This window comes from Crocuta crocuta, unplaced genomic scaffold, assembly GCF_008692635.1.
Source record: "Crocuta crocuta isolate KB4526 unplaced genomic scaffold, BGI_CrCroc_1.0 scaffold102, whole genome shotgun sequence".
Classification (NCBI taxonomy): domain Eukaryota; kingdom Metazoa; phylum Chordata; class Mammalia; order Carnivora; family Hyaenidae; genus Crocuta; species Crocuta crocuta.
In genome coordinates, this window is record NW_027530019.1 from 8,662,591 (window position 1) to 8,686,116 (window position 23,526).

The 23,526-nt window shown below is 39.7% G+C and overlaps 1 protein-coding gene across 4 annotated transcripts; it reads right to left on the bottom strand.

Moving 5' to 3' along the window:
- Positions 1–4,059: 4,059 nt before the first annotated feature.
- Positions 4,060–22,122, bottom strand: AFG2B (AAA ATPase AFG2B). Of its 4 annotated transcripts, none has more exons than XM_077764479.1 (8): positions 20,966–22,122; positions 19,285–19,470; positions 14,930–15,088; positions 11,881–12,090; positions 10,860–11,052; positions 7,065–7,195; positions 5,911–6,036; positions 4,060–4,351 (listed from the first exon to the last, which is right to left on the bottom strand). In XM_077764479.1, the coding sequence occupies exons 1-8, from the start codon at positions 22,058–22,060 to the stop codon at positions 4,184–4,186; spliced, it is 2,268 nt and encodes a 755-aa protein (XP_077620605.1). In that variant the 5' UTR covers positions 22,061–22,122; the 3' UTR covers positions 4,060–4,183. The 4 variants fall into 4 exon arrangements, with proteins under 4 accessions (XP_077620605.1, XP_077620603.1, XP_077620606.1 ...); XM_077764477.1 differs by having other exon boundaries at positions 7,065–7,199; positions 10,828–11,052; XM_077764480.1 differs by lacking the exons at positions 10,860–11,052; positions 11,881–12,090 and having other exon boundaries at positions 7,065–7,199.
- Between the last annotated feature and the right edge of the window lie 1,404 nt (positions 22,123–23,526).

Sequence of the window (23,526 nt, forward strand, 5' to 3'; positions counted from 1 at the left end):
ACAGCCACACTTAATTCCTTTAAATTCATGCACAGGTTTACTGACCTTGTGGGAGCTGCAAGGTCAATATATAGTTTGTTTTTTCCCCAGGATTACTTGCAGGTACAGCTCTCACCCTTCAAACTCTGGCAGCTTCCAAAAAACCCCACTCTGGACACTCACCAGCATCATTGTCTGTATCTCTTCCATGCCTATAATACCTTTGGGAAGCCTCCCCACCCCACCCTCATTGCCAGTAACTTCTAGAACCTTCTCTAGCTGATGGCCTTTATAGGGGCATTGAAACATGGCTGCTTGGCCCCCACTCTGAGAAATTTCAACTTAGGGGTGCCTGGGTGGCTTAGTTGGTTGAGTGGCTGACTTCAGCTCAGGTCATGATCTCGTGCTTTGTGAGTTCGAGTCCTGTGTCAGGCTTTGTACTGACAGCTCAGAGCCTAGAACCTGCTTCAGATTCTGTGTCTCCCTCTCTGTCTGTCCCTCCCCTACTCATGCTCTGTCTTTTTGCCTCTCAAAAATAAATAAATGTTAAAAACATTTTTTAAAAAAAGAAATTTCAACTTAGATTTTAATCAGCCCACCTCAGTCTTCATAAGAAAAATATTCTTTAAAATATTCTTTATTTTTTGTTGACATTCTTTCTGCCCATTCTTCAGTGACTGCCTAGTTACCAGGCTTAGGAAAAACTGGATTTGCTAAATTTTGGAATGTCTGGAAGTACACTATATTAGTTATGGCTGTTAAATGTGGCTCAGAAAGGAGTTGAGCTCAGTGTATAGGAAAGCTGTTCATACTTCCCAGGTGCTTGGAAGCTGAAGTGTTTTCTCACTGATTAAGAACACAGCTTTTAGGGGCACCTGGGTGGCTCAGTCAGTTAAACGTCCAACTTCAGCTCATGTCATGATCTCACAGTTTGTGGGTTCGAGCCCTGCGTCGGGCTCTGTGCTGACAGCTCAGATCCTGGAGCCTGCTTCAGATTCTGTGTCTCCCCCTCTCTCTCTGCCCCTCCCCTGCTCATGCTGTCTCTCTCTCTCTCAAAAATAAATAAAAGATTAAAAAAAAAAATACAGCTTTTACAAGTTGCCCAGAGCCATCTTCAAATCACATTAATACTGATCCAAAGAAATCCTTAATCTGACTTCATTATTAATCAAGTTTTTCAATGAGAGGAAAAACATGGTTTTTTGTTCTCAGGGGGCTTCCAAAGTTTTGCTGAGAAGTTACTATTACAATTTTTTTTTACCACTTTTTAAAAATTATTTTTTAGGGGCGCCTNAAGAGAAGACACATGGTTTTTTGTTCTCAGGGGGCTTCCAAAGTTTGCTGAGAAGTTACTATTACAATTTTTTTTTACCACTTTTTAAAAATTATTTTTTAAATTTATATCCAGGTTAGTTAGCATATAGTTCAACAATGATTTCAGTAGATTTCTTAATGCCCTTTACCCATTTAGCCCATCCTCCCCTCCCACAACCCCTCCAACAACCCTCTGTTTATTCTCCATATTTAACAGTCTCTTATGTTTTGTCCCTCCCTGTTTTTATATTATGTTTGCTTCCCTTCCCTTATGTTCATCTGCTTTGTATCTTAAAGTCCTCATATGAGTGAAGTCGTATGATATTTGTCTTTCTCTAATTTCGCTTAGCATGATACCCTCTAGTTCCACCCATGTAGTTGCAAATGGCAAGATTTCATTCTTTTTGACTGCTGAGTGATACTCCAAGAGAAGTTACCATTACAATTTAAAAAGACATTTTCAAATCAAACCTCAGCCTCTAAGCAAAGTGCAGGTACTACATTTCCAGTCTGGACACTAGAAACTTTCTGTAGAGAAAACAAGGAGTCCACAGCTAGAGTCTGAGTTAAGGGCCAAGGTGTCTCAGGACCGGGATGGTGAAGCCTTAGTGGCTGCCTTATCCTATAAAATCAGTAACTGAGAGAACATGAATGAAAATTGTCAGAATTCTAACAAGGTTTCTGGGTGTTGACCCTATTATTCAAAAGGGGTCAGTTTGTTGGAATAATTTTAATTGAATTATATTTTATCCCTATAAATAACATGTCTTTTAATTATTCCCAAAAAATGAGATTTTGCTTAACCAACAAATCTGGTTTCGGGCAGAATTAGGAAACTTTCAGGGCACCTGGGTGGCTCAGTTGGTTGGGTATCTGACTTCAGCTCAGGTCATGAACTCATGGTTCGTGAGTTCAAGCTCCGCATCAGGCTCTGTGCTGATAGCTCTGAGCCTGCTTCAGATCCTGTCTCCTTCTCTTTCCTTTCTCTCAAAAATAAACATTGAAACAAAAAAACAATAACAAAAAAGAGGGACACCTGGGCGGCTCAGTCAGTTAAGCATCCTACTCTCAATTTTGGTTCAGGTCATGACCTCATCCTTGGGATTCTTTCTCTCCTTCTCTCTGCCCCTCCCCTGCTCATGTTCTCCTTCTCTCTCAAAATCAATGAATAAACATTAAAAGAATTTTTAAAAACAACAGGAAACTTTCCAACAACTGTGTAATATTTATAACTCATATATGTCACGCACTATGCTCTCATAGTACCCTACCCTTCGTTTGAAGCATGTCTTCATTGTTCTTAATTCACTGCATGATTTGCCTGAGGCCTGTCCTCACAGCTGGCCTATAGTGGCAGCTCCATCTCATCCATTTACACTCCACACCTAGTGTGGCACCTCCTCAGTGAAGAAAGTCTCAGTAAGATGCTTACCAGACAGACATTGTTAGGTGAGAAAAACAAGTTCAGAGCTATACCATGCATTTTTGGTTGAAAAAAAAAATCTATGCATGCATAAGAGGCTAAAAAGTTAAATATCCAAGTATTTTCTTTATCTGTATTTTCTAACATTCCAATTACTTTTGTAGTAAAAGGAAATAAAAACAGACATATAATCTATCTCCTTAAAAATTGCTTAGAGTTGCAAAAGGAAAAATAACTATACATAGAGAAATAGGACAATACTGTGAACAAGGGGTCAAAATCAGTATCAGTATGTGTAGACTCACGTGCCTCCAGCTGTGATCTCTGAAAACACAGCACTTCTGGAGTGCCCCACTGGTGCTGCAGAGCCTGAATCTAGATGCACAATCAGGCTAACACAAATCAGAAGCCAGTCATTCTGCTAAGTAGTTGGTCTGTACTCTTTAATGTCAAGGTCAAGAAAGACTGAGAAACTGTTTCAAATCTAACGAGGTTAAAGATACATGACAACTAAATTTAATGTATGATCCTAGAATGAATTCTGTAACTGGAAAAACATTATTATAGGGACAATAGATGAAATTCATTAGATTACAATATTATATCCATGTTAAATTTCCTGAGCTTGATAAATGCACCATTTTTATATAGGAAAATAACCACATTTGGAAGAAATATCCACTGAAGGGGTGCCTGGCTGGCTCAGTTGGTGGAACATGCAAGTCTTGATCTCAAGGTTGTGAGTTCGAGCCCCATGTTGGGTGTAGAGATTATTTAAAAATAAAATCTTAAAAAATATACACTGAAGTATCAAAGAGTAAAGGGGAATAACACATAAAATCTATTCTTAAGTAGTTCTGAAAAATGCTGTGTTTATGTGTTATAAAAAAGGAGAAAGTAAATATGGCAAAATGTTAAAAATTGATGAATCTGGTTTAAGAGTACATAAGAGTTCTTGCAACATTTCTATAAGTATGAAATTATTTCAAAATACAGTTAAATAAAGCAATCAACCCAGGGTGGCTGGGTGGCTCAGTTAAGCATCTGACTCCTGATTTTGGCTTAGGTCATGATCTAAGTGTTTGTGAGTTTGAGCCCCAAGTTGGGCTCTGCACTGGCAGCACACAGCCTGCTTGGGATCCTGTCTCCTTTTCTCTCCACCCCTCCCCTGCTTGTTCACTCTCTCTCAAAAATAAATAAAACTTAAAAAACAAAAAAACCCAACCAACCCCAAATAAGCAAAAGCAACCACCATCCCCACTACAAAAATCAACATATATATATACTTTCTTCCCAAATTATGGCATTTTAATATACTCTTTAGAAATAAGATGAACTTTAGCTTATCAGGTGCTTATGCTTTTATTTACAGGAAATGATACACGCATACTCTAAAACTGCCAAGTTGCAAACCACAGGGCAAGTTCACAGTTCAATTAATCCTTGAACAGAGATGTAATGTAATTTTTAAGTATCCTCTAAGTTAGAAAATCCTTGTTTCTGAAATAAGTTTTCATATAAACTCAAGTTCTCGTGACTTAAGGATGGTTTTATAGTCTTAAGTGATTTCAGAAAGTGCTCTTGTTTCACTGTGGTTGCTTCTAGTCCGTGTTCTTGCAGAGCCAGCAAGGCAGCCTATAAGGACAAACAGAAGGAAATAATTAATGTACTTTATTTTTTACAATTTATGGTAATACTTTAAAATCTGAGTGTAAAAACCTCAGTCCCACTTCTTAAAATTCCAATATTCATGACCAAATATTAAAAAGTTAAATAAGGAGTTTAAAAGTTGTCTCAATAGACCATCATTTCTTCTACATTAAACTCTAGCCTTAAATGGGGAAAAAGAAAATGTAAGTTGTAATAATAATATATACACTATGAGCCCATAAAAATATTTACAGATGAGAGACTATCTTCCTGACCTCAGAGTAGTTTTTTTTTTAAGTTGATTTATTTATTTTGAGAGAGAGAGAGAGAGTGTGTGCACACGAGTGGAGGAGGGGCAGAGACAGAAAGGGAGACGGAGAATCCCAAGCAAGCTTCACAGTGTCAGTGCGGAGCTGATGCAGGACTTGAATTCACGAACCACTAGATCATGACCTAAGCCAAAATCAAGAATTAGAGCTTAACGGACTGAGCCACCCAGCACCCCAGAGGAGGAGTTTTTAAATAGGATGCAGCACTGATCATAAAGGAAAAGATCAAACACAAACTCTATGATCTAGCAATTCTCTCTGTAACTATATATAGACATGTACAAGATTGTTCATAGTAGCATGATTTATAACAAAAAGTAGTAACCCAAATGTTCAAAAGAATGGATGAATAAACACAGTATATTCATAAACTAGATTATAAAGTGATGGGAATGCACAAACTACTGCTATACACAAAATCACAGATGAATTTCACAAACATGCTCTCTAGTTAAAGAAGGAAACAGCAAAGTATAAGTATGGTCCTATTTTTATAACGTTCAAAAGTAGGCAAACTAATTTCCAGTGCTGAAAGTCAGGAGAGTGGTTCCGTTTTGGGGCAGAGATTGGGAAAGCCCAAGCGAAGCTTCTGGAGTATGGATAATGTTCTCTTACTTGGTAGTTACAAAAGTGTATTCATTTTATGTTAATAAAGTGAACTACATCCTTATGGTCTGTGCATTTTTCTGAATAGTACATTTAATAAAAGGTTTATGGAAAAGGAAACACCTACAATGGCTTTTTTTGCTCTCAATATAAAGTCTAAATCCTGTTAAGTGGCTTACAAGGACCTGTGTGATCTGGCCATTGTCCATCTCCTCAATAAAGGCATGCTCTCTCTTACTCCAGTCGTCCATGTATTTTCTCCCCTCCCTTAGCCTGGTCAATATTCTCACCATCCCTCAAATCTCACTTTACACACGCCGTCTCTCAGAAAGCCTTCTTTGATGCCCCCAAGTCTGGTTCGGTCCCACAACACCCTACACTTCCTGATTCACCATATATTTTCAGTTGCCAATTGAGTACGACAATTTGCCTCTCTGCAACCCATCATGAACCTGTAAGCTCTGGAAGGGAAAGGAAACGGCCACATCTGTTTCACCTTCCACAGTGCCCACCACATAGTAGTCTTTCAGTAAATGCTACCAAGTGAATGAAGATCTGAATAAATGAAGAAACGTTCTCAACCATATGTTCCTTCACTAGTTAACTTACTTCTTTGCAAAGGTTTCCAAGATCAGCACCAGAGAAAAAAGAGGTTTCCGCTGCTAAGTTTTCTAAGGAAACATCAGGCCCCATTGGCATGTTTTTTGTATGGACTTTCAAAATAGAAAGCCTGCCCTGGAACAAAATTAAAAGTAAGGTTTATAATCTTATAACATTCATGTGTGACACAAAGCTATATTAAAGTATTTCAAGCAAGTGTTTCCTGTCATATGACAGAGAAAGTGTGTATATATTTTAATAATAAAACAGTAAGAAAGAATCACTTCTGAAGAGGTATGAAAGAATAATTCATCAATGGCTCATATGACAATGGTAGAAATAATGACATGATAAATTTTTAATACTTTTATAATAATTTTTAAAATAGCTAACTATAAATGTATTTGTTTAAGAGACATGATGAATTCCCTCTTTTGGGTACAAATAGTGTTATCAGACATGGATTAAGAAGCAAACACATGACTTATCCAGACATAGTGTAAAAATAAATAGACATTTAAATATTTATTTATTTACTTATTTTTAAGAAGGGAGGAAAAAATTCATTCTTTCTCATTAATCTCTCCCTACCAGTGGCTGTGGATGTTAAGGGCAAAAGATTTACTGATTCTTTGACTATGGATACATTGTGTAATCTCTCTAATGTCAGATTTTCCCACTGTATAATAAGGATATGGACACAAATATTCTCCAAAGCACTTTTAACACTTTAGATTCCTCCATTCTAGTTGTAAAATAATGTTGAGTAGACTTAATAAGCTCGATATTTTGAGTCTGATATTTCAATAATGAAATAAGGAAACTACTTTTTTTTTTTTTAATTTATTTCTAGGAGAGAGAGAGACAGCGTGAGCAGGGGAGGGTGAGAGAGAGAGGGAGTCACAGACTGAAACAGGCATAAGGAAACTACTTTTAACTTTTAGGCTTATGTTTCTCTGAAAATATGCTCAGAGTATCCAGCAAAAGCAGATCAAAATTACGACTTTATGAAGGGCCACCAGGCAAGGAAGAATGCAGAACCCAGTGTAAGACACACACCAGATACATATATATCCAGTTTGGGATTCTTCTGCCAGGGTCCTTACAGCTCCAACATTGATGTATTAAGAATCCTAACACAGAGTAAAACATACAATGATTACCTTTTCATCTGGAGGTGGAATATAAATAATCTTATCTAATCTTCCAGGTCGTAATAAGGCATCATCTAATACATCAGGTCTATTTGTTGCAGCAACAATCATGACATTTCTATTAAAAATTTCTTGCAACTCTAACTGAGGGAAAATATACAACACAAAAGTAATGTCAATAAGTTGTTAATTATTACATTTTTAAGAAATTATATGCTGACAAAAACTGAGGACTGATGGATGTGGGGGGAGAGGGGGATGGGCATGGAGGAGGACACTTGTGGGGATGAGCACTGAGTGTTATGTGNATAGCCCCTTCTTGATATCAAGGTATGCTAATACAAATTATTAACCAAAGAACTACTTTCTGTGTGTGGTGAAGGGACTGGCCAATCCTGGGAGACATCTCTCTATGTGAGAACCAATGGAAAGCCTACACCACAGCAGAGAACACCTACTAAACGTACTTGAGCCCCAATGAATGATTAGTGAATGACTTGAAAAGACAAAGCATATGACTAACAGGTGGAGTTGTATGGCTATGAAACACCCCGGCTCTCATGTCCTAGAAGATGGAGATGTACTTTACTTTTTATTTACTTTTCTTTCCAGAGGCAGAACTATGACAACATAAGCTGCAGATGTATAAATCCTAGATGAAGATAAGAAATATCAAAAAGCAGTCAGGCCTTTGCAGTAAGGGCAAGGCCTTACACAGGCTAAGCACTCAAGATTGCTTGTTGAGAGTTCAAAAAATCCAGGACCTGATGGCTTCAAAGGTGAATTCTACCAAACATTTAAAGAAGAGTTAATACCTGTTCTTCTCAAACTACTCCATAAAATAGAAGAAGCAGGAAAACTTCCAAATTCATTCTCTGAGGCCGGCATTACCCTGATACCAAAACCAGATAAAGATACCACAATAAAAGAGAACTAAAGGCCACTATCTCTGATGTACATAAATGCAAAAATCCTCAACAAAATATTAGCAAACCGAATACAACAATACATTAAAAAAAATCATTCACCATGATGAAGTGGGATTTATTCCTGGATGTACAGGTGGTTCAATATTCTCAGGTCAATCAATGTGATACATCAATAAGAGAAAGGACAAGAACCATATGATCCTTTCAATAGATGCACAAAAAGTATCTGACAAAGTACAACCTCCATTCATGATAAAAACCCTCAACAAAGTAGGTTTAGAGGGAACATACCCCAACATAATAAAGTCAATATATGAAAAACCCACAGCTAACATCATGCTCAGTGATAAAAAAAAAAAACTCAGAGCTTTCCCCTAAGGTCTTAAGGAACAAGACAGAGATGTCCACTCTCAACTACTTTTAGTCAACACTGGACTAGAAGCCCTAACCACAGCAGTCAGACAACAAAAAGAAACAAAGGCATCCAAAAAGGAAAGGAGAAGTAAAACTTTTCAGTATTTGCAGATGACATGATACTACATTAAGAAAATCCAAGAAACTCCACCAAAAGACCACTAGAACTGATAAATGAATGCAGTAGGGTTGCAGGGTACTCAATGTACAGAAATCCATTGCATTTCTATACACTAATGAGACAGCAGAAAGAGAAATTTAAAAAACAATCCCATTTACAACTGCACCAAAAATAATAAAATACCAAGGAAATAAACTTAATGAAGGAGGTGAAAGCCCTGTGTACTCTGAAAATTATAAATTGATGAAAGAAATTGAAGAATGGAAAGACATCCCATGCTCATGGATTGGAAGAACAAACATTGTTAAAATATCTAAACTACCCAAAGCATCTACAGATTTAATGCAATCTCTATCAAAATACCAATAGCATTTTTTATAGAACTAGAACAAGCAACCAAAAGACCCCAAAGTACCCTTGAAAAAGAAAAGCAAAGAGGGAAGCATCACAATCCCAGATTTCAAGTTATACTACAAAGCTGTAGTAATCAAAACAGTATGGTACTAGTGGTACTGGCACAAAAATAGACACATAGATCAATAAAACAGAATAGAAAGCCCAGAAACAGATTCACAATTATATGGTCAATTAATCTTCAACAATGGAGGCAAGAATATGCAATGGGAAAAAGACAGTCTCTTTAACAAATGGTGTGGGGAAAACTGGAGAGCTACATGCAAAAAAATGAAACTGGACCACTTTCTTACATCATACAGGAAAAAAAAAAACCCTCAAAATGGATTAAGGACCTAAATGTGAGACCTGAAACCATAAAAATCCTTAAAGAGAGCATAGGTAATAATTTCTTGACATCTGTCGTAACCACATTTTTCTTGTCTCCTGAGGCAAGGGAAACAAGAGCTTTGAGAGACAAAGTACAAGTAGGGAAGAGGTAGAGAGAGAGAGAGAAAAGACACAGAATTTGAAGCAGGTTCTAGGCTCTGAGCTGTCAGCACAGAGCCAGACGTAGGGCTGGAACCTACGAACCAGGAGATCATGACCTGAGCCAAAATCGGACCCTTAACTGAATGAGCCACCCAGGAGGCCCTACTGTAGCATTATTTACAATAGTCAAATTACAGAAGCAGCCCAAGTATCCATCAGTAGATGAATGGATAAAGATGTGGTATATATATATATATACACACACACACACAATGAAATATTATTCAGCCATAAAGAATGAAGTCTTGCCATTTGCAACAACATGACTGACTCTAGAGAGTATAATGTTAAGTGAAATAAACCAGAGAAAGTAAATACTACATGATCTCACTCATAGGTAGAATTTAAGAAACAAAACAAATGGACACAGAAAAATAAAGGAGAGAAACAAAACAAAACAGACTCTTAACTACAGAGAACAGAGGGGAGGGAAGAAGATGGGGGGCGGGGGGGATAGGTGATGGGGATTAAAGAGTAATCATGATGAACACTGAGTAATATATAGAATTGTTGAGTCACCATATTGTATACCTGAAACTAATACAACACTATATGTTAACTACACTGGAATTACAAATTTTTTTCTTTTAAATTGAACTGAATAATCAGAGTATTTCACCATTAATGTGATCTCTCAACGTAGCAAATTCCCTATATCTGCAAAATTTTAGCAGAGGTGAGTGAACACCTGTCAGATGCTATAGAAGGAATTCCTGCGTTATGAGAAAATGTGATTAGAAAACCTCATGGGTCCCTTCAAATTCTAGTGTCACATGTTTCTCAGAGCTGTTAAGACTCTCCTTTCACGGAATGATTTTTCAACTGGGAAACAAGTAAACACAAGGAAAGAATAAAAGAAAACTGATCTGCTGGGTCACTTAAGGATATCAAACTCTATCTAGGAAGAGGCTCAGAAAGAGAAGGGACTTCTGAAGGTCATTTTAATTTCATTATAACCAGGGAAACCCATTCCTCAAGAAAATCGGAAGTTTTGAATTACGAAGACCATTGGTAATAACAATGTTTTGTTTCATATAAAAACTTTTAGAAAGGGATGAACACTGGTTCTTCAAGATATAAAAATGAGAATAAACTTCCTTTTCTAATTAGCAATATGTTAATGTTGTATTTCTAAATCTTAGGAAAAATAAAATTCACATTCATATATATTTAATACAACTTATTATAAAATTTACCTCATCTTTTCTAGCCAAATCACAATTTTTAGCAGCTCTGTGAACATACAGTCAAACTGAAATTATATAATTCCTTCTAGGAGATGAATCCAGCATAGGGAAAGTTAGTGTATATGCACTATATTTAATGTTGGCCTGGGTTTTGGTATACTCTGGCTAATAAATACCTCTTCGTTTTTTCTCAGCTCCTTGTATTTACCCTGTTGATCTGATTTACTTCCTCTTCTCTCTGTAGTCTTCAGTCCTACACCATCTAATTCATTCAGGAGAACAGAAAGAACACGCTCTTGAACATTACATTCTGTTTTACTGATGGATCGAGAGCCCAAGATTGAATCAATTTCATCCAAAAACACAATTGCTGGAGTATTTGCTCTTGCTTGTTGAAATACCTTTTGTTGGGAAAATAAAATTATTGAAAAGCTATATATTATTCACTATTCAAGTCAATATATGCTTTATGCATTACTACCTATAATTTTTTTTAATGTTTTATTTATTTCTGAGAGAGACAGCGTGAGCAGGGGAGGGTCAGAGAGAGAGGGAGACATAGAATCTGAAGCAGCCTCCAGGCTCTGAGCTAGCTGTCAGCACAGAGCCCGATGCGGGGCTCGAACCCACAAACCGTGAGATCATGACCTGAGCCGAAGTCAGACGCTTAACAGACTGAGCCACCCAGGCTCCCCCATAATTTTTAAAATGTAAAAAGAAGAGAAAAATGCTACATGTCTAAGAATTGGGGAATAAATAAATAGAACAAGAAACAATGGAGTATTAGGTACAGGTTCAAAATTGTATTTACAAAACATCCAATACTGTGGAGTTTTAAAAATGATGATTTAAAAAATCACGATAAAGATATAATCTGCCCTCATGGAGGAAGGCACTTGTTGGGATGAGCACTGGGTGTTGTTGGAAACCAACTTGACAATAAACTATTTATTAAAAAAAAAAAAAAAGATATAACCTGCCCTCTATTTTAAAAGGAAAGCAAAAAAAATAAAGGAAATTCACCAAAACATTAATAGTAGAGAGATTATGAAGGAATTTCTTACCTAATACTTTCCTATATTTCCTAAAGTTTCTATAAACAAAGACACATAACTTTCTATTTGAAAAAAAGGCCAGTAATATTTTTAATAACTAAGGTTTATCCTTAAGGCATGCCATGAAAATCCAAAAGGACACTTAACCATACAGGGGAAAAGAAAAAAACCAACCTGAGACAAGACTTTTTCTGAATCTCCGACAAAAGGAGAAAAGAGATCAGCTCCGCTCACTGAAACAAAAGAGCAATGACAGCTTGTGACCAGGGCCCTCACCAGGGTGGTTTTAGCACATCCCGGGGGACCATACAGGAGAACTCCCTTTGGCTGTGTCAGGCCCATCCTGACAAATTCCCGAGGGAATTTTAGAGGCCACTCGATGCTCTGTAAGTACACAAAAAGAGACAATTGTACTAGTATAATGATAAAACATCATATGATTCAGTGAATTCAGCTATTCACTCAACAATGCTCAGGTACCTGGTTATGACCTGGAAATGCAGTCCACTCTCCCTACAGCAACCTGTGATCTTATAAAACCTAGGTCAGGTCACATCATTTCCTGCTTCATATTCTTCAATGACTTCCCATTGGAATTAGAATAAAAGCCAAATCCAAACTCCTTCCTACCACTGATTACAAGGCCTTGCAATGTAGCCCGTTTTCCAAACACCCCAGTCTGTTCCCATCTCAGGGTCTTTATTTGCTATTCTCTCTGCTTGAACCCTCTTTCAAGATCTGTGTGGCTATCCCTCATCATTCAGTCTCAGCTCAAATGTCATTTCCTTGCAAAGGTCTTCCCTAACTACTTCATTTAAAGCAGACCCCACCCCCATCCCTGCCCGCCAATCTATGCTACCACCCATCTTTTACTTTGGGCGCACTTACTCATTCACTATCTGAAATTATTATTTTCCCATGTTGGGTTTGTCATTCTGCTCCTGCTAGAACGTAAATCAAGTTCCCCTCTTAAATTCCCATACCTAGAATGACACCTTCACAAAGTAAGCATTCTACAATTGTTAACTAAACAGTAAACAAGTCCCCATTACCTCTGAGGCAGATGGTTTTATTATCATCATACTTTTATAGATGCAGAAGCTCAGGCCTACAAAACTGAAGTAACTTACTCAGGTCTTATGTCCAGTGAAGCAGCAGAATTAAGGCTGCCCCCAGGCAGGGTAAATCAAGAAGGGCAAACTCAACTACTGATGTATTGCCTTTCTATAAAAAAGGGTAAGATCCCTGTAGCAAGGGAACTCAGATCTTACTTGAGAGACAAGCTTCTAAACTAACAATGAGGCCAGAAAAGGGCATTCCACAGGGAAGGAATAATACACACAGAGACGCTCGAAACTCTTATTCATCCCAACAGTAAGTAGCAACAGAAAGGAGAATAGGGGAAGCAAGGAGTCATGGAATTAAAGTGGAAGGAAGAGTCAGGTTGTGCTAAGCTTTGAAAGTTTTAGTCAACACTGAGGAAGCAGTATGGAGAATGGACTGGAAAGAAATAAGCAGAGGCAGGGCAACCAGTTAGAAGTCTCTTGCAATGATTCTGACTTCAAAATTAGTAAGGCTGGATGTGTCACAGGCAGTGGAAGGGACGGATTTGAAACAAAATATAACTCTTTTTTATGCAGGGACTATGTTCTAAATCCAGAGGGGAAGTTACGTGCATGTATGGCACGACCCCTGCATTTAGAAGACAGGTTTCTAACTTAGGAGATGGGTTACTGGCTGTATTCATAGAAATAGGGAATCCAGATGTGGAGGTTGGGTTGGTTATCTGAGCTTTGGATGTCCTGAGTTTGAGTTTCCTGGAAGTTACCTGGTAGGCAGGCAGCTAAGTAGTTCTGATGATCAAAAGAACTATCTGTGTTGGGGGGCCTGGGTGGCTTAGTAGGTTAAGCGTCCGACTTTCACTTAGGTCATGATCTCGCGGTTCGTGGGTTCGAGCCCCGCGTCGGGCTCTGTGCTGACTGCCAGCTCAGAGCCTGGAGCCTATTTCAGAGTCTGTGTCTCCCTCTCTCTCTGACCTTCCCCTGCTCACACTCTCGCTCTCGCTCTCTCTCTCCTAGAAATAAATAAAAAATATATATATAAAAAAAAAGAACTATCTGTGTTGGAAATAAAGATTTCTGAGTTAACAGTTTTCAGGGGACAGATAAGCCCTGGATATTGAGATCATGGATTCACAGAATGCAAAGAGCACTCCTAAGAGCAGTAACATTTACAGCAACATTAAGGAATGAAGTGTTCAGAAAGGCAAGAAAGCTTAATATCTCAAAGCTAAAGAAATAGTGTTCGCAACAGGATGTGTGGCTAACCTCTCCCATGCTTTGTGAGATTAAATGAGACAACGCATGTAAAAAATTAGGGAATGTTATAAGTGCCCTGATCCATGGACACAAGGATTCTAGGGTTCACTGTAGATATAGCTTCTAGTTATGATGAATAAATTACAGCAATACTTATACATCAGTCTTTTGTATGTGGGGTTAGAGGAACCTAGATCCTTATTATGGCAGGATCACCTGAAGGTAAATGAATGAAATTAATTTCTGCAACTGCAATGACAGTGACAGGCTCTGGAGACTTGTGTTCCTCAGCATCCACTGTGAGAACCATAGCCACCCAGGCCATACTGTATATTATAGTGTTGTGCTTTTACCAGTCCCAGGCAAACTCGGTCCTGCAAACTAAAAATCTGTACTTGTACCACCCACAAACTAAGAACCATTTTTACATTTTTAAATGCTTGAAAAGAAAATCAAAAGAGTATTTTGCGACATGTGAAAATTATATGATTTCTGTGACCATAAATTAAAGTTCCATCAGAACGCAAGTAGTGATTATGGATTGTCTCTGGCTGCTTTTGTGCCATGAGTATAGAGTTGAGTGGTTGCAATAAAGACTGTATGGCCCACAAAACCTAAAGTATTACTCTCTGGCCCTCTATAGAAAACGTTTGCTAACCCCATTCTAGCTTATAAAGTCTTTAAAGCAAACAACAAACCAGAAGAGTGAGGTAGGAAAATAGCTTCTGATGCCTACAGAAGCCCAGTTAAACAAGGACAGAGACGTAACCCTTGGATTCAGATGTTAGGACGGCATTACCGAAGGCAGCAAGATAGTTTCAGCAAGTGCGGTTTGTCTTCAAACTTCAGCAAGTGTGGTGTTACACTTAAACTCTACTATTCTACTAGCAAACTCTCTATATCACCTGTTTTAACTTCAGTTTAGCATCTTCAAGGCCACCGATCTGCTCCCAGTCAACAGGCTTGATGTCCGTCAGTCCAATGACACTTCGAAACGATGAGGGTTGAATCTTTTTAAAAGCTTCAAGGAAGTCTGCTTCATCAATAGTTGGGTTGTCCTGGTTCTGAAGAAATATGCCCCAAAAACCAAAATCAGACCAAAAATTATGGGGGCCTTTTTGTAGTATAGGAGCACAATTACTTCTTTTGTTTGTTTTCTTTTGAATTTATAAATCTATTTTATTATCATTATAAAAAATCTTACACACACAATACAAAAAACGAAATGTCTCCCCCAGCTCTCCCCACTATCATCTCTAGAGGAAGCCAACCACTTCCTGTGTATACCACTAGTATGTTTTATGACAGTAAGGACATGTACATCCTTTCAAACAGGTATACAAATGGGATCCTACTGTACAAATTAACCTGCGCTTTTGTGCACTTCTGTTAGAAATTTTTTTCTATCAATTAATATAGTTCAACCTCACTCTTCCTGACAGCTGCAAAAGACATTATTGTATGAGTATACCATAATTTAACTGCATCTTTCTGTTGAACATTAGGTTGTTTCCAGTCTTTTGTTATTCAAAACAAAGCTACAGCTGACAGTGCTTGTGCACATGTTCAAGTATTTTACGTAATAAATTCCTCAAAGTAGAATTACTGAGCTTAAGAGTATGCACATTTATGGTAATACATTTTGACGGTATTAGCACACTGCCCTCAGAGCTGCACCAGTAATATAAAGCTGTTCTTCCCGTATCTCTCCAGCACTGTAGATTACCAAACTTGTAAATTTCTGCCACTGTGACAAAGGAAATCGTAACCACTACTGTGTTGATTACATTTCTTCCATCAAGAGTGAGGTAGAGGGAATGATGGAATTAAAAAATCATCTATTTTGTAATCATTTATAAAGGCTGTTTGTAAAGGCTGTTTGGGGCGAGCGTCATCATCCATGGATATAAAACAAGGGGAGGAAAGGATGACAAGCAGCATGATCTCAAAAGGTCTCTTCACAGATTTATTAGTTACAAAGGGAAAAATAGCAGCTATACAGTGGAGAAACTGGACAAAACCTGGAATGGCTAATCACATCAATCACCGATGAGGGACATCACCAACGAGGGGCTGGCAGACATCTTGTGCCTTCACCTGTGATACCCTAAGGACACATTTATGGAGTATTCCAAATGGGCATGCATAACCTGAACCTGACTATGAAGAAATATTAGATGAACCCTAATTGAGAAACATTTTATAAAATCACTGACCTAAAAAGTCAATGTAAAAATGTCTCATTTAAAAAAGCTAAGGGAGTATTGGAGATTAGGAAATAATTAATGGGATATGATATATGCAACCCATTCTCAATTGATCCAGAAAAAAAGGTAGTATGTATATACATATACATTTACAGACAGAAAAGGAGAGAATGATAAAGCTAATTTGGCAAAATGTTAAAAATTGGTGAATTTGGATGGAGGGTTTAGCAGGAGTTCTCTATTCTGAAACTTTCCCTAAAGTTTTTAATTATTTCAAAACAAAAAGTTAAAAAAATAACTTAAAAGACACTAATTTTTAAAGAAAGTAAAGTTGAGGATTTTTCATGTTTATTGGCTGCTTTTAATCCTCTTATTGTCTCCTACCTGTTCATATTTTATGAACAGAGAGAGAGCTATTCTGAACAACGTTCCTAAAACTTAGAATCTCTGGGGTGAGATTTCATGCAATTTTTACTTTCTTTATAATATTTTTATTTTGTTTAATTTCTCACAAAGAAAGCTATTAAATAATTCTTTTAATATTTTTTCCCTAATTGGCTACGAGTATTAGATATTGGGTACCTGAATACTAAATAATTTTTTTAATGTTTATTTATTTATTTATTTTTACAGTTTTATTTATTTCTGAGAAAGAGAGAGACAGCGTGAGCAGGGGAGGGTCAGAGAGAGAGGGAGACACAGAATCTGAAGCAGGCTCCAGGCTCTGAGCTAGCTGTCAGCACAGAGCCCGACACGGGGCTCAAACCCACAAACCATGAGATCATGACCTGAGCCGAAGTTGGACACTTGAACGACTGAGCCACCCAGGCGCCCCTAATGTTTATTTATTTTTGAGAGAGAGAAAGACACACAGAGCGCAAGCAGGGGAGGGGCAGAGAGGGAGACACAGAATCTGAAACAGACTCCAGCCTCTGAGCTGTCAGCACAAAGCCCAATGCAGGGCTCAAACCCACAAACAGTGAGATCATGACCTGAGCCACCCAGGGCCCCCTAATTAATTTTTAAGTAACACCAATAAAACAATTTATATGTAAATTATTTCACTTGATTTTAATAACCCTTTCAGGCAGATAAAATTCTTTCCTCTGTGTATGCATGTATAAACTCTACTTCAAACCCTGTAATGGGACGACTTCACAAAAAGCTGAACAAACTTCAATGCATCCTTTGTCTGCTCTGATATAGATGGAGGCAGCAGGAGCCCCTCAGCTGCCTGAGGGGTAAAGAAGAAAAAGGTGAAGCCAGTACCTTCCCAGATGCCTCTGTCCCTTCTTCTTTTTTGCCTTTTTTCCTTCCACTTCCCCTGGTTATGAACTCAGCCATCACCTGTGGTAGCTATGCCTGGGCAGGCCCCTCCTGAAGTAGCAGCTGGCTGGACCACCTAAGCCAGGGTGTTTAAGGTCAAACCTGGAACTTCAAAGCAGAGGGAAGCCTAAATGAAAATCTCCCTTCCCAAACCCTGGTGCTCACATCCTCCCTTCAAAAGGCATATATTCTCACACCTTTATGCATGAGAAGTATCATTAAGTCTTTAAACAATTTGAGTTCTAAACCCAGAAGAAGAGAACTTAAAAGTTCACATAGCTCCTTCCTACCTTCAGTGTACATGTAAAAATAAATGGAAATGAGGAAGGATGTAAATTATACAGGTAAAAAGGTTTTTAAGACTTTGGAGGATAAATCATCCTTTTATAATTTAAACAAACTCAAAATTGGTTTTTAAAAAGTACAAGATCAAAGGACAATGTTAATGTTATAATAGTTACAATAGAGATTGAAAACTTTATCCTAGAATCCTCAGGGTGCTGAAATTAATTTTTTTCTGAAGTGGTTTAGGGATTTAGGATTACTTATTACATACAAAGTGAAGAGATTTTCCAATCCATAGTGTTGAAAACTATTATATTTAAAGCTAACACCCTAAATATTTTTAAGAAAGGTAGTCATGAATTAAAGATTTTAATGTCAAAGACAAATTTAAAGAAAAAGTCCAGGTGCCCCATCTTCTCCTGGGTTAGAAAAGCTTATTTTCCTTACAAAATATGTATTAATAACGAAAAAATAGATGGAATGGGAACACAGTATTTCTGCGATCCTCCTGCCAAAAATGCAAAAACTGAATCCAATCATGAGGAAACATCAGTGAAACCTAAACTAAGGAATATTCTACAGAATAAATGACCTGTAGTCTTAAAAAGTTAGCCACAGAAGACTAAAAATGGTTCTAGATTAAAGAATATTAGGCAATCAGGATAATTAAATGCAATGTGTAATCTTTGGATTACTATTTTCTTTTTAAATTTCTGCTAAAAGGAAATTAATGGGATTGAATAAAATTTGGAGAAGCTCTACAGAGACTATATAAAAGTATCATGTCAGTGTTAATTTCTTCATCTTGATAATTCTACTGTGGTTCAAGTCTTTGTTTTTAGAAAATATATACTTAAGATTTTACAGTTAAGAGACCTCATGGCTTCAGTACATTCTCAAATGTTTCACACACACACTACTAGATGTGTCTATACCTCTATCTATATCTATACGAAGAGACATAGCTATATGTACATACGTACAAAAACACAGAAGAGAGAAGGATAAAGCAAAACTGGATAATGCTACATTTGGAGAATCTGGGTAAAGCATATACAGAAATTCTTTGTACTATTTTTGCAATTTCTCTCTATGTCTGAAATTACTTCGAAATAAACAAAACAAAACTGAAAAAGAAATACGTTTGATTCTTCTAGGGCCACGTTATCATTTCCCTAGCTGCTCTGGGCTTTTGCGCTAGGGAGTTACTTTGGGAATAAGGGAAAATGTCCTGGTAGACCTGGAAGAGTCAGCCCTCTATCCCCACCTTTAGTCTTATGCTGTTCCCATGGAGCTGAGATGTAAAAAAATAAATGTAAGAAATCACCGTGGAAGGTATCAAAAGTTCCAAGACAATGTACTTACCACTTGTTTAATCACAAATTAATTTGCTGTATGAATGAAAAGATCAACATATATGGTCATAAATCAGTACTTCCTACCTTCTTACTATGAAGTAGAGCGTGCAGAGCAGCCTCCCTACCAAGTGCAGTCAGGTCCGCACCAACATAACCGACTGTCATTTCCGCAAGGAGGCTCAAATCGACTTGACTGGAGATGGGCATCTTTGAGGTAATCACCTGGAGTATCGCCTTTCTTTGTTTAAGTGTGGGAGTCCCAATGACAACCTATATGCAAAGCAAAAAAAAAAAAGAAAAATTAAAGCTTACACAGCTTAAAATATTATATAATATGTATATCCTCTCAAATGTGTATATTTAGCAAATTTGGAACTAGAACTATGTACTCTTAAGTATGCCATAGACTCTGAATATATTAAAATCCTCATTTTTCCAGAGGAGTAACACTGGATAGATAGCTACACAATGAAAATTACATACAGATCTCTCTTAAGATGGGGTTACATCCCAATAAATGTATCCAAATTGGAATTAAAGTGGATAATGTATTTAATATACGTAATCTACTGAACATCACAGCTTAGCATAGACTACTTAAATATGCTCACAGCACTTATTAGCCTGTGGTTCGGCAAAATCATCTAGCACTAACCCTATTTTATAATAAAGTTTTGAGTATCTCATACAATTTACTGGATATTGTACTGAAAGTGAAAAACAGAATGTTTGGCTGAGTATAAAATGGTTGTCAACGTGTCCACTCTTTACCCTCATGGTCTCGTGGCTGCCCAGCATCACAAGCAAGCACCTTACTGCATAGTGCTAGCCTGGCAAAAGATCAAAATTCAAAATACATTTCCTAATGAATGAGAATGGTGAACGGTGGCATTCATACCCCCATAAAATCAGAGGCCCTCTGTATGTCATTTAACATTTTGTTGTTTTTTAGAACCTACCAAGTTCTACCAGCCAGGGATGCAACAGTAAACCAGATAGTCTAGGTCCCTGCCCTTATGGATTTTACTCAGGAAACAAGTACTAGATGATGCAAAGAAAAGAAAGAAATGTGCTCAAATTCTGCACAGATTAAGCTATAAGTGTGTGACTACCATCGGTCCCTTTAGATTCCTAACACAAAGTTCAAATACTTTCAAAATTATTAAATTAGCCACTATTCAAACTATTTAATCAGGAATCAATCCGGGCCTAAAGCTTATAAAATAGTTCGGCTTTTGAGTGCTCAATCTTTCTGGCAACTCAGGGAGCAATTGTGGGCAATTTCTCATTTGTGGGTCAGGATGCTGGCATCCTGACAAGGAATGAATAAATCCAGAAAAATTAATGCCTGCTTTGATTTAGTTCTTCCCCGCCTTCTCCCTTTTTATTTCAACACAGTTATGTCTTGAGGCTATCCTAACTTCAATTCTCATTACAAATCCGTAAGAGTTGAATACACTCACTTATAGCTGACCTAGTTCCCTAAAAAACTAACATTACTGACGGTACTCCTTTTCAGGACTTGCACAACAAACATATCCCTAAAGGCCACCTTGCTTCACAGAACAATTTGACTGGGGGAAAAACAGGCCCTGGCTCACAGATCGCACAAGGGCAGAGATACATGATCTCTGCACTACAAAGAGCCCCCACTCCAGCCTCACCAACTGCCAAACCTAAGTGGCGACCGCCTCGGGGCAGCCATTCAAGGCCAGAGGAGGCCGAGGTTCCAGGAACAGACGTCTGACTGGCCCGTCTTATTTACCTCTCGGTCAAATCTCCCCGGTCTGCGCAGCGCTGGGTCTAGAGCATCCGGCCGGTTGGTGGATGCCACAACCACCACCTCGCGGTCCCCACCGATGCCGTCTAGCAGCGTCAACACCTGGGCCACCACGCGGCTCTCGGGGGCTCGGTGTGGGCCGCCCCGCCGGGGACACAGGGCGTCCACCTCGTCCAGGAAGAGGAGAGTGGGTCTGCGGCTGGCCAGCTCCCGCGCGCGCTGGAAGACCTGCCTCACGTTCTCCTCGGTCTCCCCGGGCCGGGCGCCCTGTAGCGCGGGGGCGCTCACCGCCAGCAGCTCCGCGCCCGCTTCCCGGACCACGGCCCGCACTAGCTGAGTCTTGCCCACTCCAGGGGGACCCGCAAGGAGCACCCCTCGGGGCACCGCCAGCCCCAGGGCTGCCAAGGTGCGGGGGTAGCGGAGCGGCAGGAGGAGAAGCTCCCGCAGCGAGTCGGCCGCCTCCGAAAGGCCCCCCAAGGGCACCTCGGGCCGCGGCTCCGCTTCCGACGGAGGCACCGCGCTGAGACCGATGCGGGTGCGAGGTGTGACTACCCCGGCGGGATCCGGGCTGGGCGCCCCGCTGACGATGTGCAGCGCGGCCACGGGGCCGGGGGCGCCCGGAGGTGCGGTCACCACGTGGCCTCGGGAGACAGGTCGGTTCCTGAGAAGCTCCTGCACCGCCTCCAGCACCGCGGCTGCATTCCAGGCACCGGGCGCGCCCGCCCCCTCCCGCAACACCGGCCACACGGTGAGGTGCCGCAGCGACGGGCAGGACACCAGGCGGAGGCTGCTTAAGCGGAGATTCCCCCGGAACCCCGAAGCCCCCACGGCTGCCCCGGGGCTCGCGCACTGCGGATCCAGTTGCACAAAGCCGTCTGCTCCGTCCCGCCGCAGCCAGGCGGTGCAGAGGCAGGAGCCGCCATCAGGCAGAGAGATCCTCACCGCCGAGCCCAAGTGCGCGCCCAAGGAGCGGAGGGCGGCCGGGCCCAGGCGACAGCGCTGAGTGCCCCTGTCCTTGGCGTCTAAGGGTAGCACCTTTAAGAACGGATCTTCGGGAAAGGGACCTGAGTCCGGAGCCATTGCACACAGAGAAACTCAAACCGAGGAAAGGCGGATAGGAATTCCACCCGGCCTGGGAAAGCAGGAACACCCCACTCCTCCGCCGGAAGCAGGTGACGCGCATGCGTCAGGGATGGCCCAGTTTCTAGTCCCTAGGAGGAGGCTGAAACGGCCAATCGGAACCTAGATGGTGCCCTTGCTGTTGGTGTTGTGGTGGCGGATTTGACAAAATCCAGTGGCCCATTGCAGGGCTTTATGGAAAAGGCCTTAGTTACGAGTATCTGGGAGGGCACGTAAGCTAGCTTCAGTGGGTCGTTAAGTATATACATCGGTGGTTTAAAAAGTCACCCGCATAGCATACTCTCCCCGGCTCTCAGAGTCAAGCATCACCACCTGAACTTTTGGACTATCAGCTTACAGATTGTGTGAAAAAACCTCAAATGTCCTAGTGGGCACAATATTTTGGAGTGCTCTGGTGCTAATATCTAAGATGACTTGGAGTAGCTGAGAAAGATAGCCTTGGCACTTCCGATGAATGTGGATTCTAACATGTTCTGAAGGTCCAGGCATGCCCCTCCTACAGAAAAGCCCCAGCATTGCAATGAGAAGCACAGGGTAGCATTTTAAATCCCCCGGAGAGAGAAAGAAGGGAAACCAGGCAATCTGACCTGTGGCACACCAATACATTGTTCAGATTCCATACTCCTGTAGGGAGCAAGGGCAAGCCGTCCAAACTGTACCACAGTGGCATATTGACTATTTTGAATTGAAGCTACTTGGGGCAAGGACACTCAGGGTCTCCTCTGTACCCCTGAAAGCAGGAAATAAACCTGCCATGTGAAAGGTAGCCCTCTCTGTACTAAGTAAACAGACATCCTTATAACATGAGATAGGAACTTAAAAACTGAGAAAGCTGTAGAAATAAACCGTGTTGCTTTTTTACTAATCTACTACCTCAGCCCAAAGTCCACTTAGAATTCATTACTAATTAAAGCTCCCAGGGCACCTGGGTGGCTTAGCCAGTTAAGCATCAGACTCTTGATTTTGGCTCAAGGTATGATCTCACAGTTTGTCAGTTCAAGCCCGGCATCGGGCTCCATGCTGACTGCACGGTGCCTGCTTGGGATTCCCTTTCTCCCTCTCTCTCTGTCCCGTCTCTGGGACAAAATAAATTTTAAAAATTAAAAATAAAAATGTTTTAAAAAGCTCCCAAGCATTTTTTTAATCCTGTCAATTCCTCACAAATTTATTATCTCTTTGTCTAAGAAGTGTAAAAACTGCCTGCCTTGGTCATTTCTTTATGTCTCAATTTCATTATTGGACCTCTGCACACATAACAATAAAATTTTGTGGTTTTTTCCCCCTTTGTAATCGGTCTTGTGTAAATTGAATTCTTAGTCTAGCTGGAAGACCTTGAAGGGGAGAGAGAGAATTTCCTTCCCTACACTACTCTGAATGTTTTTTTGACAACAATTTAATTATAACCT

Bases quoted from the DNA above. Each gene is read 5' to 3' on its own strand.
- AFG2B (XM_077764477.1), bottom strand. From the start codon at position 22,060: ATGGCTCCGGACTCAGGTCCCTTTCCCGAAGATCCGTTCTTAAAGGTG. The intron at 19,471-20,965 runs GTAAATAAGACG...CTTTGCATATAG, and splicing joins CGGGGAGATTTGACCGAGAG to GTTGTCATTGGGACTCCCAC. The intron at 4,352-5,910 runs GTAAGTTAACTA...TTGTCCTTATAG, and splicing joins TTGGAAACCTTTGCAAAGAA to GCTGCCTTGCTGGCTCTGCA.